Below are 19,635 nucleotides of genomic sequence, written 5' to 3'. Positions count from 1 at the left end.
TGCTTTATCCACTGCGCCACTGAGCCACCAACTTGCTTTTGTTTTAAGGAATAGTATTTCAGTAGTCAGCTATTAGTGAACAATAGTAATTGATAGGAAGGAATGGTTTACCACTCAGATTTATGGAAAGGAGAATAGTTTATGACTAAACAAGAGATTATTGTGGGGCAGCTAGGTGGCACAGTGGATAGAGCACCCGCCCTGGATTCAGGAGTACCTGAGTTCAAATCTGACCTCAGACACTTAACACTTACTAGCTGTGTGACCCTGGGCAAGTCACTTAACCTCTATTGCCTCACTAAAAAAAAAAAAGAGAGAGATTATTATGAAAAGCAAAATGGATGATTTTGATTACATTAAATTAAAAAGGTTTTGTACAAACAGAATCAATGCATCCAAAATTAGAAGGGAGACAGAAAGCTGGGAAATAATTTTTATAGCCAGTATTTCTGACAAAGGCCTCATTTCTAAAATATATAGAGAACTAAACCAAATTTATAGGAATCCAAGTCATTCCCCAGTTGAGAAATGGTCAAAGGATATGAACAGGCTGTTTTCTGATGAAGAAATCAAAGATATCTATTGCCATATGAAAAAATTCTCTAAATCACTATTACTTAGAGAAATGCACATTAAAACAACTCTGAGGTACCACCTGGCATTTATCAGATTGGCTAATATGACAAAAAAGGAAAATAATAAATGTTGGAGAAGCTGTGGAAAAACTGGAACACTAATATATTGTTGGTGGAGCTGTGAACTGATCCAACCATTCTGAAGAGCAATTTGGAACTATGCCCAAAGGGCTATAAAGCTGTGTATACCCTTTGACCCAGCAATACCACTATTAGGTCTTTTTTCCCAAAGAGATAATAAAAAAGGGAAAAGGACCCACATGTACAAAAATATTTATAGCTGCACTTTTTGTGGTGGCAAGGAATTGGAAATTGAGGGGATGCCCATCAATTAGGGAACGGCTGAACAAGTTGTGGTATATGAATGTAATGGAATACTACTGTGCTGTAAGAAACGATGAGCAGGAGGAGTTCAGAGAAACCTAGAGGGTCTTGTGTGAGCTGATGATGAGTGAGATGAGCAGAACCAGAAGAATATTGTACACAGTATCATCAACATTGAATGTTGATCTACTGTGATGGACTATATTCTTCTCACCAATGCAATGGCACAAAAAAGTTCCAGGGAACTTGTGATGGAAGAGGATCTCCAAATCCAAGGAAAAACAAAAAAAGAACTGCGGAGTATAGATGCTGAATGAACCATACTATTTCTTTTGTTTTGGGTGCTGTTGTTTTTTTTCTATTTTGAGGGTTTTCATCATTGCTCTGATTTTTTCTCTTATGACTAATGCAGAAATATGTTTAATGTTATTATGTGTATGTATATATATATATATAACCTATATCAGATTACCTGCTGTCTAGGGGAGGGGGGAGGGAGGGGAGGGAGGGAGAAAAATCTGAAATTGGAAAGCTTGTATAAACAAAAGTTGAGAACTATCTTTACATGTAACAGAAAAAAATAAAATACTTTATTAATTTAAAAAAAAAAAAAGAAACGATGAGCAGACAGATTTCAGAGAAACCTGGAAAGGCTTACATGAACTGAGTAAGATGAGCAGAACCAGTAAAACATTGTACACAGTATCAACAGCATTGTGTGTTGATCAGCTATGACAGACTTGATTCTTCTCAGCAGTGCAATGGTGCAAGGTAGTTCCAGGGGACTCATGATGGAAAATGCTCTCCAAATCCAGAAGAAAAAAAAAAAGAACTGTGGAATCTAGATGCAGATTGAACCATGCTATCTCTGTTTTTGTTTTGTTTTGCTTTTTTGAGGTTTTTCCTTTTTTGCTCTGATTCTTCTTGCACAGCATGACTAATGCAGAGATATTTTTAATGTGATTGTACATATATAACCTATATCGGATTGCTTGCTGTCTTGGGGAGGGGGCAGGGAGGGAGAAAAAGTTGAAACTAGCAATCTTATAAAAACAAATGTTGCAAACTATATCTACATGTAACTGGAAAATAATAAAATACTTTTATGGGGAAAAAAAGAAAAGAAAAAACCAATAGTAATTGATTATTTTGTCACTCTAATGGGAAATCTGATTTTACCTATGTTTGTGACTTAATCTGGATTTAAAACATGTAGAAATACATGCAAACTAAGTTAAGAGCCACTTTAAGGTTGTTTGCATCATTTAAAAGGATTCTAAGAGCAATAGTCTATTTTTATGGCCATTTGAATATGGTTAATAACTGAACATGTTTTACTATATACTATTACATAAAACGTTGTCTAATATGTTCTCTGTATACAATTTAGGATTATTAGATTTATACTTCCCATCCCAAGTGAGATGTATAATAACGAATTTAGGGATGAAAAAGCATCTACTTAGCATAAGTACTAGTTATAATAAGGTAAGATGTGATTTTGCTGTAATTAATTTCTTACTGCTACCAATGTGAGATTATAGTCAATATTTATCTAGGATATATGATCCTTGAGAGGTGAATTCACCTAAAACACTAATTATAGGAACTTATTATATAAAACATTATGGGGGGGCAGCTAGATGGCGCAGTGGATAAAGCACCGGCCCTGGATTCAGGAGAACGTGAGTTCAAATCCAGCCTCAGACACTTAACACTTACTAGCTATGTGACCCTGGGCAAGCCACTTAACCCTCACTGCCTCACCAAAAAAAAAAAAAGACATTATGGGACTGTTAACTGATATTATTCTGAGTCTGACTCCAGGTATGATCATCAAGGAATGCTAGTGAACCAATAAGCCATGATGCCAGCAACACTGTGAGGTTTTACATGCATAAATTACAAGTGGAGTTCTCATGGAAAAGGCTGGGAGAATGACTATTGGCAAGGGCTAAAGTAGGATTCTCCTACCTTAATAAATGTACACACACACACACACACACACAGTAAAAAAAGCAACTTGGAAACTTAGATACAAACAGAAAATTAGGACCCAATTTTTTTACTTAGCATTATTCAATCTCCCATTAGGAAGATGAGGTTCCACTAAGAAATCTCAAAATCCCTTTTATAAGAAAATGGACTCCAATACAAAAATGAATTCATATAAAAGTTGCTAGAATAACTTTAGTTGTAACAAAAAGTTCAGAGATCATATACAAAAGCACACTGAGTTAATTAATTTTACAACAGTGCATACCAAGTAAGTTAAAGAAAAATTTTCAACTTCTGACCATGTTCAAATGAATAACCTCTAACAAAACTGGATATCTCTTTAAGGCATTTGCAAAATAGACCACAAGCTATGCTGATGTTTCTCTCCTTTACACAGAACTCAGACAATTGTGATATTAACTAAATAACAAAATCATATCCTCATTTCAAAAATCTTTGCATCAATTGCTTAATTATCCCCATACCATTATAAGAAATTAAAGGACCTTATTTTACACAGAAACATAGAGCTAGTAACAGATGTCAAGGCTCAATACTTAATTATTAGTTGTTTGGAATATAGAAAGATTCAAAATTCAAGGCCAGATAGCTCAAATCTTATACCTTCATCTCACTATATTAATACAGATGTAGTTCAGCATTAACCTAAGAGATAAGGATCCAATACTGTGTCCATCATATAACATCCGACATGATTATAGGAAGCAACCATAAAATAATAAGGATATAACTATATAGTAAGGAAATAATTTTTTCTCTAATTTCATGACAATTCAAGGCAAAAATTAATGTAAGATGACCAACTGCATTAAGTCAGACTTAAAGTCAGCCAGGTGGGATATTTTTCATTCCATGTGTCATATTTGGGAAATTTCACCTCTGCATAGCTCTTTTTATTTTTTGGTCTTTTTTCCATCAACAAAACTTCCTGCAGTATCCATTCCTCATCCTCCAACACAGCTATTTCATATAACAAATATTTTTAAAGACAAAAACACCCTGCAAAACTGAATACATGAAAAAAGGCATGAAAATATGTGCAATGTACCACACTTGTGGACCTTCCATTTCTGCAAAAGAGAAGAGTATTAGTCAGTATCTTCTCATTTCTTTGAAGACATGCTTTTAAAATTTTTTTTAAATTATTTTGTGGTTCACTCTGCATCAATCAATGTAGATCTTTCCATGGTTCTTAGACTGAATCATATTTGTCACTTGTTACAACACAGTAATATTTTATTACATTCATGTACCACAATTTGTTTAACCATTCCCCACCAATAAATGGGCATTTCTTTGGTTTCCAAGTTTTTGCTATCAGAAAAAGTACTGCTGTGAATACTTTGGTATATAGAGGTACTTTCTTCTTATCAATGACTTCCTTGTAGGGATAAGCCTAACCATGGAATCTCTGAGCCAAAAAATATGATCATTTTAGTCACTGTATTTGCATAATTCCAAACTGCTTTCCAAAATGGTTGTACTAATTCACAGTTTTACCAACAAAGCAAAAGTGTACTTATCTTCCCACAATTTCTCCAACATTGACTATTCCCACCTTTTGTCATCTTTTCCAATTTTGGGGGAATGATGTAAAACTCAGTATTGTTTTGACTTGCGTTTCTCTTACTATTAATAATTTAGAGGATTCTTTCATTTGGTTTTTAATAGATTATGATTTTTTTGAGAACTGTGTTTCATATTCTTTGACCACTTATCTATTAAGGAATGACTTTTAGTCAGAGATAGAGACCTAGAGATAGAAATATAGTACTTAATACTGTGCCTGGAATATAGTACTTATTTTAAAATGTTTATTAATTGGAGCAGCTAGGTGGTACAGTGGATAAAGCACTGGCCCTGGATTCAGGAGGACCTGAGTTCAAATCTGGCCTCAGACACTTGCACTTACTTAGCTGTGTGACCCTGGGAAAGTCACTTAATCCTCATTGCCTCACCAAAAAATGTTTATTAATTGACAGAGAGATATATAGATATAGATATAGATTCATTATTGTTAAAGGCTAAAATTCTAGCTAAACTGTCTAAAATATCTAATGAGTGGTCGCCAATAAATTATAAGCTTTAGCAAGAGTTAGGCTTTTAAGAATTTATTAAGGAGAATAAGAATTTGGTAAAGAGAGAGAGAAAGGCCTACACTCATCTATCTATTAAAGGGAGAGTGCATTTCTAGCTCCACTCTCTGCCAGAGTCCCCAGGAAAAGGGCCTAGTCAGCGTGCCAGGCTCTTCCTTCTTCCCCCCACCAGCAAACGTCACTTCCTGATGCCAAAGAAAAGACTCCTGGTCTTGCCCTCAAAGACCTTCACTTCATGGCGCAGCTTTTCTACAGTAAGTCTCCAGCAGGTGGTGTCATTCCAATCATTATATTACTTATATATCTTGTATACCAAACTCTCATCAAAAAAATTGATACAAAGATTTTTTCCCACCCAACCATCTCCCTTCTGTCCCTAGGTACATTAATTTTGTTTGTGTGGGGCAGCTAGGTGGCACAGTGGATAGACCACCAGCCCTGGAGTCAGGAGGACCTGAGTTCAAATCTGGCCAAAGACACTTAACACTTACTAGCTGTGTGACCCTAGGCAAGTCACTTAACCCCAATTGCCTCACCAAAAATAAAAATAAAAAGTTACAAAAATTTTGTTTGTGTACAAGTTTTTCAGTTTCATGTAATCAAATGTATCTATTTTATCTTCTGTAATTGCCTCTCTCCCTTGTTTAGTTAAAACTATATCTCCTAAAAAAAACAAAAAAGCAAAAGGACCTATAGGCACAAACACATTTATAGCAGCTATTTTCTGGTGGCAAAGAATTGTAAATTGAGGAGGTGCCCATCAATTGGTGAATGGCTAACCAAATTATGATACATGATTATGATGGAATATTATCGTGCTATAAGAAATGATGAGTAGGAAGCTTTCAGAAAAACCTCGAAAGACTTACATGAGCTGAGGCAAAGTGAAATGTACTGTGTACAAAGTAACAGCAATACTGTAAGATGATCACCTAAGTTCAAATCCAGCCTCAGACACTTGATACTTACTAGCAGTGTGACCCTGGGCAAGTCACTTAACCCTCATTGCCCCCCCCCCAAAAAAGGGAGCAGCTAGGTGGCACAGTGGATCAAGCACCGGCCCTGGATTCAGGAGGACCTGAGTTCAAATCCAGCCTCAGACACTTGACAGTTACTAGCTGTGTGACCCTGGGCAAGTCACTTATTATTGCTCCACAGCCCCCCCCCCCAAAATACTGTAAGATGATCAGCTATGAATGACTTAGCTATCCTTAGCAATACAATGATCCAAGACAATACTGAAGGACTTATGATGAAAAATGCTCTCCACCCCCAGAGAAAGAACTGATGATGTCTGAATACAGATTGAAGCATAACTTCTTTTAACTTTCTGTATTGTCCTTGAGGGAGTTTTTTGGTCTGTTTTCTTTCACAATATGACTAATATGGAAATGTTTTGCATGAGTATCCATATATAACCTATATCAAATTGCTTGCCTTCTCAAAGGCGGAGGGGGGGGGGGAGGGAGAGAATCTGGAGCTCAAAAGTTTTAAAAATTGATGTTAAAAATTGTTTTTATATGTAATTGGGGGGAAATAAAATACTAAATAAAGAAAAACAAAAAACTCTATCTCCTACCCATAGCTGTGAAAAGCATATACTTCTCTTCTAATTTTTAAACTATCTTTAAAAAAGAAAAAATTCACAGACCCAAGAATAAAAACTCCTGATTTCAACCTAGCTCCTCATTTTATAGGGAAGAATAATGAAGATCACAAAGGTTAAACAATTTGTCCAAAATCACAGCTAGTCTATGGTAGAGCTGAGATCAAACATCAGACCCAGTCATCTTGCTCTATCTCATTCTTTTCCCTTATACCATGCTTCCCTTTTATTGACCTTGAGATGATGAAGGCACTAACAATATAGGAATGATGGGAATCAGGAAATTAGGATTCCAATCCTGGCTCTGCCTAACTAATTAGCTGAATGACTTTGGGTGGTAATTTTACTGTTTCCATAATCTATAAAATAATAGGGCTAGATGGTCATCTCTAAGTCCCCTTCCACCTTTAACAGTCTATGGGAGAAGGTTATAACTAGAGATAATGAGATTTGGGAATTATTCACGGAGTAATTTTTTAAGATCTTAGTGGATTAAATATAAAGTGAAAAGAACAGAGGTCAGGAAGAAGAGTTGAGAATCAGTAAAGAAAGTCAAAGAGGCAGGAAAAGGACCAAGATAAAGAGAGTCAAAGAGATCAAGGGAAGAAGTTTAAAGGAGTATGTAGTCAGTGTCAAACAATGATGAGGATGTATGTTCAATTCAAGAAACACTTATAAGAGCACCTATTCAAATAGTACAGAAAGAAGGCGAGGAAGAATGAGAGCTGGGAAAAGACCATTGGATTTGGAAAGAAAGTGTTTACTCTCCTAAGAATTTCAGCAAAAGGGGGCAGCTAGGTGGTGCAGTGGATAGAGCACTGACCCTGGATTCAGGAGGACCTGAGTTCAAATCCAGCTTCAGACACATAACACTTACTAGCTGTGTGACCCTGGGCAAGTCACTTAACCCCAATTGCCTCACCAAAATAAAAAACAAAAACAAAACAAAAACAAGAATTTCAGCAAAAACCAGCATACAAAGTAGTCCTCAATCCCAAATATTTTTATGTTTACCATTCCCCTCCCAACTCCCTAACTTGGGCAGAAGCACATGACTCCCTTTGGATGACAATGGAAGTAGTATCTTATCCTGGGCTGCAAGAACCCCAGTAGAACAGACGGGGGATTTGAGTCCAGTCCAGGGAAAGATGTTTCATGACAGCACAGCCCCTAATGCCCCCAAAAGACTTTTCTGCTGAATTGAAAAGGATTCCCTCTAGATGGCTCCTTAGCATTGAAATTTTCTCAGAATCACTATTCACAATGAATAGAACACTAGGGTTCCACAGGATGCTGTCAATCAATCAAACAACAAACATTTATTAAGTTTATTATTAAAACTATTCAGGAGGCATGGTTCTCGGCACTGGGGACGGGGTCAAAAGTGGAACGTTCTTGTCCTTGAGGAAAGTACAGTCTAGCCTAGATTGTGTGTGTGTGTGTGTGTGTGTGTGTGTGTGTGTGTGTATCTGCACACACATTTGTATGCAAAAGTGATACAAGATAAAGGGAGTGTTGGGGTGGCAACTGGGTAGATTAGAAAGGGTTTCATGTAGAAGGTGACACTTGAAATGAGCCTTGAAGGAAAGTAGGGATTCTACAAGAGTGAAAGGAGAAAGCAGTGCATTCCAAACATGAGGGACAACTAACCCAAAGACAGGAAATGGACTCTTTTATATGAAGAAGAGTACGAAGGCCAAGTGGGCAAGAACAGAGGCATGAAGGGGAATAATACATAAATAAGACTGAAAAGGTAGCTTGGGGCCAGATTGTAAAAGCCTTAAACCACCAAAAGGAGTAGTTTTCCTTTGATACTCGAAATAACAGGGCCTGGAATTTACTGTGTAGGGGATCGCCATGGACAGACCCATGCTTTAGGAAAATCACCTTGGCAACTATGAGGATAGAGTGGGGGAAAACTTGAAGGAAGGAGACCAATTAAGAGGCTAGAACAGTAGAAGGGAGAGATAATGAGAACCTAAACCAAGGTATCCTAGAACATATATCTATATAATCCTAAAATATATATACCTAGGAAAGGATACTTTAAACAAACAGCATCATTTTTCCAAATTCTAGATACCACCTACAAGGTAACACTAGCAATTTCTAACTGGATTTTGATGTCGTACCTATTTAAGGGCCCTAGAAAGACCTAGAGTGAAGCATTTTCCCAACAACAACCACAAAAATGTGTTCAATTTCTCAGGATAATAGTGAAGACACAACCAAAGTGATAGCTAAATGGCCTAACTGCACAGTACACAGTGTACTTGACTGATACAGAAAATTCCTAGCTTACCCCACTAATTCTAATCATATTATTTATCTTTGTGACTTGGCAGAGTTTAAATAAAACATCTGAAGGAACAATTAAAGACTTTTATCACCCTAATGACCTACCCACCCTTGAAAAAGAAAGCTTTTTTATAACACTTTGGAAATAAAACCAAATTTGCCTGCATGAGTCACTACACTGTGCCAGAACCTAAAATTGCTGGTGGAGTCCACTCACTCCAAAATAAATATCTCCCAGATGCATTCTATAATAAAGAAAGAGTAAAAAAATCTTCCCTGAATTCATTCATGGCACCCAGTAACTAGTATTATACACAGTGGAGGTGAATGATGAGCAATAACAGTGAATAGGTTTGTATAAATCTTCCTTTCTTGCCAGAAAGTAGATCTGTTTTCTGGGTATACATAGATGCAGGAACTTTCCATGTTACAAACAGCAGTTTACCCCATTCCATACTATTACAGACTCCAAAACTCAGAGTACTTTATAGCCTCACCAATAAGTAGTTCTGGGTTACTTGCCCCACCTGGTGGCCAGGGTGAGAAGCTAGCCAGCTTCTCTCAATACCACTTTTCTTTCTTAGGGAGATCATGCAGATACTTTCTACTTTTTCTACTACAGAATCTCATATTTGGAAAGGTCCTAGAGATGAACTAGTGTAACCTATACCTGAAAAGGAACCTCCTTTCCATCATCTGTGTTGAGTATTCATCCTCCATTATCTTAAAAGATCTATAATGATGAGAAACCCCCTACTTCCATCAGAAAATGTAGAATGGCTTAAGAAGCTTTTCTTTACTTCAAACCCAAATCTGCCTAGAGGCAATTGCTATCAATTGCTACGACTTCTGTTCTCTGGGGCAGGCAGAATAAGTCGGGTTGTGGTGCATAAAAGCCCTAGAAATACTTGAAGACAGCTTAATAAATCAACAGTGGAATCTGGTAGTCAATATACATACATGAGAGAGGTGATGATTACCAATTCACTCTGTCTTAGTCAGACCACACCACAGTATTGATAAGTTCTAAGTACATTTTAGGAAGGACATTTAGAAAGTACCCCCCCCAAAAAGGTCAAATAGGAAGGAAAGACCTTAAATCATGCCATATAAGGACTGGCTAAATGAACCAAGCATGTTTTGCCCAGAGAAGTCAAGACGTATGGGAAACATGACACTTGTTTTCAACAATTTGAAGGACTGTCATTTGGAAGACAGACTTGTTCTTTGCAGCCCCATAAAGCAGAACTAGAAACAATGGGTATAAGTTACAGAGTGACAAATTTAGACTTGATATAAGAAAAAAATTTCCTTGGAATAGAAGCTAAGTGGGGCAGCTAGATGGCGCAGTGGATAGAGCACGGGCCCTGGAGTCAGGAGTACCTGAGTTCAAATCCGGCCTCAGACACTTAACACTTAGTAGCTGTGTGACCCTAGGCAAGTCACTTAACCCCAGTTGCCTCACTTAAAAACAAACAAAAAGAATACAGTGCTCTGTTAGCTAGCTTTCTCGCATAGATTGTAACCCTTAAACCAGTGATGAACAAGGGGAGGGTCCATTTCTTGTTAGGGACTAGGGATTAAAACGGGGCCTCACTCTCAGCATTTGAAGGCTGTAGCATTTATTTGCAAGTGTCCATTCTCTCGAGAATGAAAATGAATGAGCCTTTGACTCATCGCCACTGAGTTCCAGAGAATTATTGAGCAAGGGTCACTTTCCTCTCACTGATAATCAGGCTATTAAAAAAATTAGAAGAGAAACAGCCCATATACCTCTCACGGCTATGGGTAGGAGATTTATTCCAAACCAAACAACAGATAGAGGCAATCACAATAGACGTAAGAAACAGAAAATATCGATTATTTTTAAAGTGTGAAGAAAAAGATACAGGATCATGTAATAAATCTATAATAAAGTGCTAAGAGAACAAATGAAGAAGAGATCACACCCAGCTTTGCAGGAGGTGTAGAACCAAGGAAGCTTCACAGAGAAGAAAGTGGAAGGACTGCAACCAGCCCTCCACCCCCATCTTCCATCACCTCTTTAAGCATCTTCAGGCAATTTTTCTTCAATTCCTTCATCTATTGGAAAATATTTTAGCAACTATATAAACTAAATAGACTTTTGAAGCTAAATCGAGAGCCTAATCACCATTTATAATGTAGTTTTTATTGGAAAAATTAATTCAAATTTCTAAACCATCTGTTGTTGTTCAGCCATGGCTGACTCTTTATGACCCCATTTGAAGTTTTCCTGGAAAAGATACTGGAGTGGTTTTCCATCTCATTTTACAGAAGAGGAAACTGAGGCAAACAGGGTTAAGTGACTTACCCAGAAAAACGAGTCTTCAGACTCCATGCCCAGCACTCTATCCACTGTGCCACCTAACTGCCTTCTGAACAATCTAGAAACAAATTTTTGGAACAAAACCTAATTATAAACTATGGGTTAAAGAAGGCCTGCTCAGACAGCTATAAGAGATACAGAAAGAAGGCCAAATGAAGATGACAATAACAACAATAATAGCTCGCATCATATAGCATGTTACAGTATACAAAGTGCTTTCCTCGGGACAACCCAGTTCATAGGCAATGCAAGTATTATTACCCCCATTTTGTCATGAGGAAACTGAGGGCAAGAGAAGAAGAAGTAAGTAGTGAAGACAGAGCTCAAACAGGCCTCCTGACTCACAGTCCAATGTATGTTTCACTAATCATGCATGGATAGTAAAAGATATCAATGTTACCATTTGTATTCTAAAAGCACACTAGGCTAAAAACCTGAGTGGGAAATGGAAACAGAAATACCTCCAAGCATTGTTGGCATCAGTCATTATTTCATCCAGGTATTTTTAAAAAATTAGTAATGCGGGGCAGCTAGGTGGCACGGGGCAGCTAGGTGGCACAGTGGATGGAGCACCGGCCCTGGAGTCAGGAGGACCTGAGTTCAAATCCGGCCTCAGACACTTAACACTTACTAGCTGTGTAACCCTGGGCAAGTCACTTAACCCCAATTGCCTCACTAAAAAAAAAAAAAAATTAGTAATGGTCTCAGTATACTCATCACTACCCAAAAAGCAATTACTGGATTGTATCTCACAAACCAAACATCATTATGAGGAAATTCTATAGTCCAGATGGTATGGCAAAAAGAACATGCCAATACAACATCAGGCCACATCACATCATGGAGGACTTTATAATTACATACTTCCTTAACTTTCTCTTCTCTCCTCTATAGAAATATCTTGGATGAGGTCCAAGACAAACCCACTTCACAGCAAATTCTGCTCTACTGTAATAATTACAAGAAAGATTCTGGTGTATTATGTTTGTTTATCTTAATGAAGATCTTAAACTCTGAAATTCCCAACTCTGACAAAAAAATCTCCTGCCCCATCCTACCTAACTTGCACAGAAACTGCTCATTGTAATCCTCAATCAAGCAACTAACAAGCATTTAAAGTGTCTATAATATACTGGGTTCTAAAATGGTGCTTGTGTAAAAAAAATACAAAAAGAAAACTGTAGTCCCTGCTCTCAGTGAGTTTACATTCTATTATTAGGAGGATATAATATGTTCACACATAAGTGCCTACAATAGAACTGAAAAGAAAGTGAGTGTCCGTCAAGCAGAAAATGTCTACACAAATTGTGGATTATGAGTATAATCAATTACTGTACTGTAAAAAATAAATATGACAGATACAATGAAACCTGGAAAGACTTCATGAACTAATCCTGATTAAAGTGAATGGAAACCGGAGAACAATTTACACAACCAAAATAATGCAAAGTAAAACAATTCTGAAAGATTTAAGAGCTCTGATCATTGAGGTTACCAATTATGACTTCAGAAAGCTAATGCTGAAGCATGCTTTCCACCTCTTAGCAGAGAGATGAAGGACCAGAGATTCAGAAAGCGTTTCGTTTTCAGTCACAGCCAATGTGCTGATTTGTTTTTACAAAAGCTGTAGGTTTCTAGAAAGGAAAGAGAAGGAAAGGGGAGGGAAGGGGAGGGGGAAGGAGAAGGAGGAGTAAGAGGAAGGAAGAGAAGGGAAGAGGAGGGGAGGGGAAAGGAAGGGGGAAGGAGAGAAAGAGAAAGGAAAGAAGAGAAGGAGGGACAGAGAGGAAGGGAGGAAGGAAGGAAGGAAGGGAGGGAGGGAGGAAGATAAATGAAACATTTAAAAATGCACAAAAGGTACCCCAGTTGATGAATGGTCAAAGGATATGAACAGGCAGTTTTTCAATGAAGAAATCAAGATTATATATAATTGGATGAGAGAATGCTCTAAATCATTACTGATTAGAGAAATGCAAATTAAAATAATTCTGAGATATCATCTTACACCTATCACATTGGCTAAAATGACAGACATTCTTCCGTTGGGGAATGGCTACACAAGCTGTGGCATATGATTGTGACAGCATATTGCTGTGATAGAAGAAGTGATGAGTTGGTCGATTTAGAAAAACAAGGAAAGACTTTGGACCTATGAAGGAAGAGTTTATCCACCCCTGGAGAAAGAACTGACAAATAGAAATATGCATAGTGTGGTCTTATATTTATGTGTGTGTGTGCTCGTAGATGTGTATGTGTACACACACACACACACACACACATACACATATATTCACGTTTAACTGTAGCCTTCTTGGGGAGAAAAATAAGATTGAAAGTGAATACGGGGGCAGCTAGGTGGCACAGTGGATAGAGCACCGGCCCTGGAGTCAGGAGGACCTGAGTTCAAATCCGGCCTCAGACACTTAACACTTACTAGCTGTGTGACCCTGGGCAAGTCACTCAACCCCAATTGCCTCACTAAAAAAAAAAAAACTTTAAAAAAAAAAAAAGAAAGTGAATAGCAGGGGGCAGCTAGGTAGCGCAGTGGATAAAGCACTGGCCCTGGATTCAGGAGGATCCTAGTTCAAATCCAGCCTCAGACACTTGGCACTTAACTAGCTGTGTGACCCTGGGCAAGTCACTTAACCCTCATTGCCCACCCCGGCCCCCAAAAAAGTGAATAGCAGAGAACAAAAGAAAACCTAGAAGGAAGCACAGAAAAGTTGAGTTGCTTTCAAAACAATGTATAGGATTTATTACATAGGTTTTCATTAAATGGAAATTTATTATTTTATACTGAATCCTCTCTTATGTTCTGCTGTGTACACAGAAATGTTCTTTTTTCTTTTTTTGTTTTGTATTTAAGTTTAAAATGAATAAAAAAAGCTTTTAAAAATGTATAAAAGAGAGAGGTGGGGGCAGCTGGGTGGCGCAGTGGATAAAGCACCGGCCCTGGATTCAGGAGGACATGAGTTCAAATCTGGCCTCAGACATTTGACGCTTACTAGCTGTGTGAACCCGGGCAAGTCACTTAACCCCCATTGCCCTGCAAAAAAAAAAAAGGTAGCAGAAAAAAAAAGAGACAGGTACTGACAACCTAGCAATTTGGGTATTGTTAAATTTAATCTACACTTTAAAAAACAAAGTATGTAACAAGGTCACAGAATCTTCTTTTCTGTTATTAAATGTTTGTATTTGTTGATGTTTAAGTTCATAATAAAAAAGAACAGCAGGTAGACCAGTTTGGGCAGAAGGCCAAGGGAAGGACAGGACATGATGCTTCTTTTCATTTCCTTCATCACTCTGTCCAGCGTTGAGGGGCAGCTAGGTGTTAAAGTGGATAGAGCACCAGCCCTAAAGCTGGGAGGATCTGAGTTCAAATTTCACCTCAGACACTTATTAGCTATGTGACCCTGGGCAAGTCACTTAACCCCAACTGCCTTAAATATCCAGGACTATCTCTAGCCATCCTGATCCATATCTTGCCACTAGACCAGATGGCTCTGGAGGAAAGAGTGAGGTTGGTGACTTTGCACAGCCCTCCCTCATTTAAATCCTGTTTACTGTAAGTCATGACATCACCTCCCAATGTCAAGGTCCTCTTTGAGAACAAAGGATAAACAACAATCAGCAGAATATCTCCAGTGTGGATACCAGGGTCAGCAATGAGGCTAGGGAGGAATGTGAGAAGAACATTAGATTAGAGTCACAAGACCTAGACTCAGCTCAGCTATCCTACTTACTTATGTGGGTGACTTTGACCAAGACACTTCCACATCTGCCAAAAGGGGAGATTGGACTCGGTGGCTTTAAAGCTGCTTCCTGCTCTAAGTCTATCATTCAGGGACAAGATGACCTCTAAAAGCCCTTCAAGCTCCGACTCCTCTGATCACTGAAGATTTCTCCCATGCATTCACAAGCACCTACCTTAGAATCTCGCCTCCTTCAAGTTTAGCTTTCTAGGTCTACTAATGAATCTCCAGTCTTAGTAACTCCAAACCCTGAAACCATGCTGACTGAATCCACTACCAAGTCACGCTATCCTACATGGTCTGAGCCTTCAATCTTATCAGGGCCTAGTTCATTCTCAATAATAGCTGTGCCAAAATTTTTCTACAATAAATAGAACAGCCTTTCATGGCTAAATTCCTGGAGAAAGTCACCTACAATCAAGGCCTCTACTTCTTTTCCTCTCATGAAACAGCTGGGTGACCCAGTGAACAAAGTACTAGGTCTCAAATCAGGAAAACCAGAATTAAAATCCAGCCTCAGATAATTACCATGAAATCCTAGACACGTCACTTACCTTGTTTCTGCCTCAGTTTCCTGAACTGTAAAATGGGCGTAATGGGGCAGCTAGGTGGTGCAGTGGATAGAACACCGGCCCTGGAGTCAGGAGTACCTGAGTTCAAATCTGGCCTCAGACACTTAACACTTACTAGCTGTGTGACCCTGGGCAAGTCACTTAACCCCAATTGCCTCACTAAAAAAAAAAAATGGGCATAATAATAGCATCAACTTTCCAAGGTTGTTGTAAGGATCAAATGAGGTATTTGTAAATGCCTATTCTTCTGTGTGTGTGTGTGTGTGTGTGTGTGTGTGTGTCTCTGTCTGTCTGTCTCTTCATCCCCATATCCAATCATGTGCCAAGTCCTGTCTATTCTATGTTGATGACATCTCCTCAGATACTGCCATCATCCTGGTGCAAAGTCCTCACTCCTGGACCATTATAATAACCTGCTGGTTAGTCTCCTTGCCTCAGGTCTCTCCCTGTTCTAGCGCTGCCTCCACTCAGCTGCCAAATCAATATTCTGACCAATATTCTCTATTCCACAAACTTCAATGTCTCCCTATTACCTCCAGGCTCAAAGATAAAATCCTCTGATTGGCTTTAAAGTCCTTTATCTCCTGGCCTTCTCCTACCCTTTCAGCCTTCTTTCACCTAACTCCCCTCCATTCTGATCTAGTGACTTGGCCTCTTCATTGTAGCTCACATGAAACGGGCCATCTCTCAACTCCCTGTATTTTTCTCAAAGCCTGTCTCCTGTGCCTGGAATTTTCTCTCTCTCTCTCTCTCTCTCTCTCTCTCTCTCTCTCTCTCTCTCGTCACCTCCATATCCTGGATCCAGCGTCTTCCTTCCAGGCCCAGCTAAAACCCCATCACCTGCATGGTCTTCCCCAATCCCCCGTAATGTTAGTGCCTTCCTTCTAAAATTATCTCTAATTTATCATATAAATAGATCAATATAGTTGAATCTGTAGTTATTTGCATATATGCATACACAGATATATATGTATACACATACACATACACATATACACATATATATTTATTTATGTGTTTATGCATTTGTTTATTTATTGCTCAGACATTTCTGTTGAGTCCAACTCTCCATGACCCCATTTCGGGTTTTCTTAGCAGAGATGCTGGAGCAGTTGGACATTTCCTTCTCCAGCTCTTTTATAGATCAGGAAACTGAGGCAAACAGGATTAAGTGACTTGCCCAGAGTCTGAGGCCACATTTGAACTGGGGAATAGGAGTCTTCTTGCCTCCAGCTCCCTATACCCTTCTCCACCTAGCTGCCTGTGTGTAGTTGAGTTAAACTATCAGCTCCTTGAAAGAAGAGACCATTTTTGTCTGTCTTTGTGTCTCTGGGGTCTAGCACAGTGCCTGATGCTTAATAAATGCTTTTTGACTTGGCTTGACTTTAAAAGTCCAATAGATAATTTTCTATTTGATCCTGGGAGTGTTGGGAGTTTACTGACCATCAAGGAGCCAGGGTCAGATCTCCACTGTGGGAAAATCCCTTTGGCAGCCTGGGTGTAAGTGATCGGAGTCAGGGATCCACCTGAGTGAAGGAGACCAACCAGAAGGCTCTAACAGTACTGCCGGGGCAGGTGGATGGCGGGTGCCTGCACCTGGTGGCAGCGGTGTGGATGGAGGGAGACAGAGATGTTGCGAAGACCCAGAGGACCACTCCTGACAACGGCCTGGATGGCATCTAGTTTGCAAGCCTGGGTAACTGAGAGGATGGTGGTGCCCTTGACATGAACAGGAAAGTGTGGAAAAGAGGAAGTTGGGGGGAACCCCCCAAGATATTGAGCTTTGTTTTGAACATGAGTTTGAGACGCGATGCAGTTAGAACTGGCCAGTAGGCAGTTGGTAATACGAGACTGGAGCTCAGGAGAGAGGTTAGGGCTCAGGAATCCATAGGAGCTGGTGACATCATCAAGAGAAAATTGAGAAGAAGAAATAAGAAGACACCCAGAGAAAAACCTAGGGTAAGCGGTCTGAGAGGTAGGAGGCTGGGCGCATGCGCAAAGGGTAGGACCCGCGCGCAGAGGGCAGGGTACGCGCCCCAGTGCCAAGAGGCGCAGCTCAGAGCGCGCCTGAGGCCACGTGACCTAGCGGCTGCCCACCACCGGCGAACCGGCGTTACTACGGACGCGCTGCCCTCGCAGATTGCGGCCGAAGAGACAAAGAAAACCCTCCCTCGGCGCCGGCGCCGGATCCCAGGGCAGCAGCAGCGTCCACCCGACGACCCGGGCTCCGGGGGAGCCATCTCAAGAACCTCACTCACCGCCTCTCCTGTCCCCGATATTGCACCTCCCCGTCACTGTTCGATTCAGTCGCCATCTTTGTAATCATCCTCAGCCTCTCCTCCCGCCCACGGCCCCGCCTTCCGCTCCTTCTGATTGGCTTATAGTCGCGAGCCTCTTGCGGGGGATTGGCTGAGGATGGGCTGCTCCTGAACCACCCTTCCCATTGGTGTATTCAAATAACTAACCTCCCGCGCTATAACTGGGGGTACGGATCTAAGGTTGCCTCAGTTCAAACGCTTCGGGCGCCCGCCTTGAACTTGAAGCCGGAAATGCCCACAAATACTGATTGCTTCGGGTGGGATTCTCAGCCCCTTCCCATTTCTGTTGTCCCACCTAAGTTCCTCATAAATTCTTTCCCCCTGTTTTTTTGCCGTTCGACACGTGTGTATTAGGCACCTACTACGTGCGCGACTGTGAGGAGTCAAAGAAAAAAATGACATTTCGGGGCCCTCAAGAAGCTTAAAATATAGTAAGAGGACTGAGGGAGAGAAACACTTGTAAAATTATTTTCCAAAGGGACCTTTTCTGTTGTGTTTTTTTTTCTTTTTTTTTTTTTTTTGGTGGGGCAATGAGGATTGAGTGACTTGCCCAGGGTCACACAGCTAGTGTCAAGTGTTTGAGGCCGGATTTGAACTGAATCCAGGGCCAGTACTTTATCCACTGTGCCACCTAGCTGATTTTTTTTTTAATAAAATCTTTATATCACAAGCACCTAGCACAGCACCTGGCACATAGTAGGAGCTTCATAAACGCTTGCTGAATGTACTCAGAAAATATGCAAGGTAAGGAAATAAAAGAGGGCAAAGGAAAGATCCAGACAAAATGCTCCAAGAAAATCTGAGACCTTTGTTAAGTACCTACTGTGTGCAAAACTCAACTAGATTTAGAGAGAGGTGTCCCCGGGGATATATTGAGTTTATATAAGATCAGGTCCCTGTATTAAAGGAGCCTAGAGTCTAGTCAAGAGGACAAACAATCTCAAGCATGACGACTTTCTTCTCCCTAGGACCCTTTTAAAATTAATGAGTACCATATTGTACCCAAAATGATATTCTGGGAATCCATTGTCTTCAGCAAGTCAAGTCCACAAGCGTGTTTTAAGCACCTACTATGTGCCAGGTGCTCTGTTGGGTGTTAAGAATACAAATTGCAAAAAGTCTGGAGTTTACACTCTTGGGAAAGCTAAGATGCAAGGATATAGGATATAGACAGGATAAACTGGAGATAATCTCAAAGGGAAATCATTAAGGGGTATGGAAAAGGCTTCTTTTGAAAGGTGGGGTTTTATATGGGACCTGAAGGAAGCCAGGAGAGTCAGGAGATGGAAATGAGAAGGGAGAGAATTCTTAGAGTGTGGGGGACAGGAAGCAACAATGCAAGGAACTGGGTAATGGAATGGAGCCCAGTGTTACTAGATTGAGAGGTACTCTGAGGGGAGAAAGTTGTAAGAAGATTGAAAAGGCAGGAAGGGGACAGGTTATAATGAAGGGCTTTAAAAGCCAAACAGAAGACTTTATGTTTGATCTCACCTCAGACACTTACTAGCTGTGTGACCTTGGGCAAGTCACTCGACCCCAATTGCCTTAAACATCTGGGGCCATCTCCAGTCATCTTGATAACATATCTTGCCACTGGACTCAGATGGTTCTGAAGGAGAGTGAGGTTGAAGATCTTGCACAGCCCTCCATCACTTCCATTCAATTCAGTGC

The 19,635-nt window shown here is 39.9% G+C and overlaps 1 protein-coding gene across 1 annotated transcript in view; it reads right to left on the bottom strand.

Annotated features, from left to right (window-relative positions):
* The window catches only part of ARHGAP19 (Rho GTPase activating protein 19), a 59,727-nt gene extending 41,754 nt beyond the window's left edge, over positions 1-17,973 (bottom strand). The window contains exon 1 of the mRNA XM_043981409.1: positions 17,905-17,973. Coding sequence (XP_043837344.1) covers positions 17,905-17,972 — 68 coding nt within the window. The 5' untranslated portion in view covers position 17,973. The remainder of the gene's footprint in view (positions 1-17,904) is intronic.
* Between the last annotated feature and the right edge of the window lie 1,662 nt (positions 17,974-19,635).

Source organism: Dromiciops gliroides, chromosome 2, assembly GCF_019393635.1.
Source record: "Dromiciops gliroides isolate mDroGli1 chromosome 2, mDroGli1.pri, whole genome shotgun sequence".
Classification (NCBI taxonomy): domain Eukaryota; kingdom Metazoa; phylum Chordata; class Mammalia; order Microbiotheria; family Microbiotheriidae; genus Dromiciops; species Dromiciops gliroides.
Note: the sequence above shows the minus strand (reverse complement) of the source record. Positions and strands in the feature narration are given on the sequence as shown.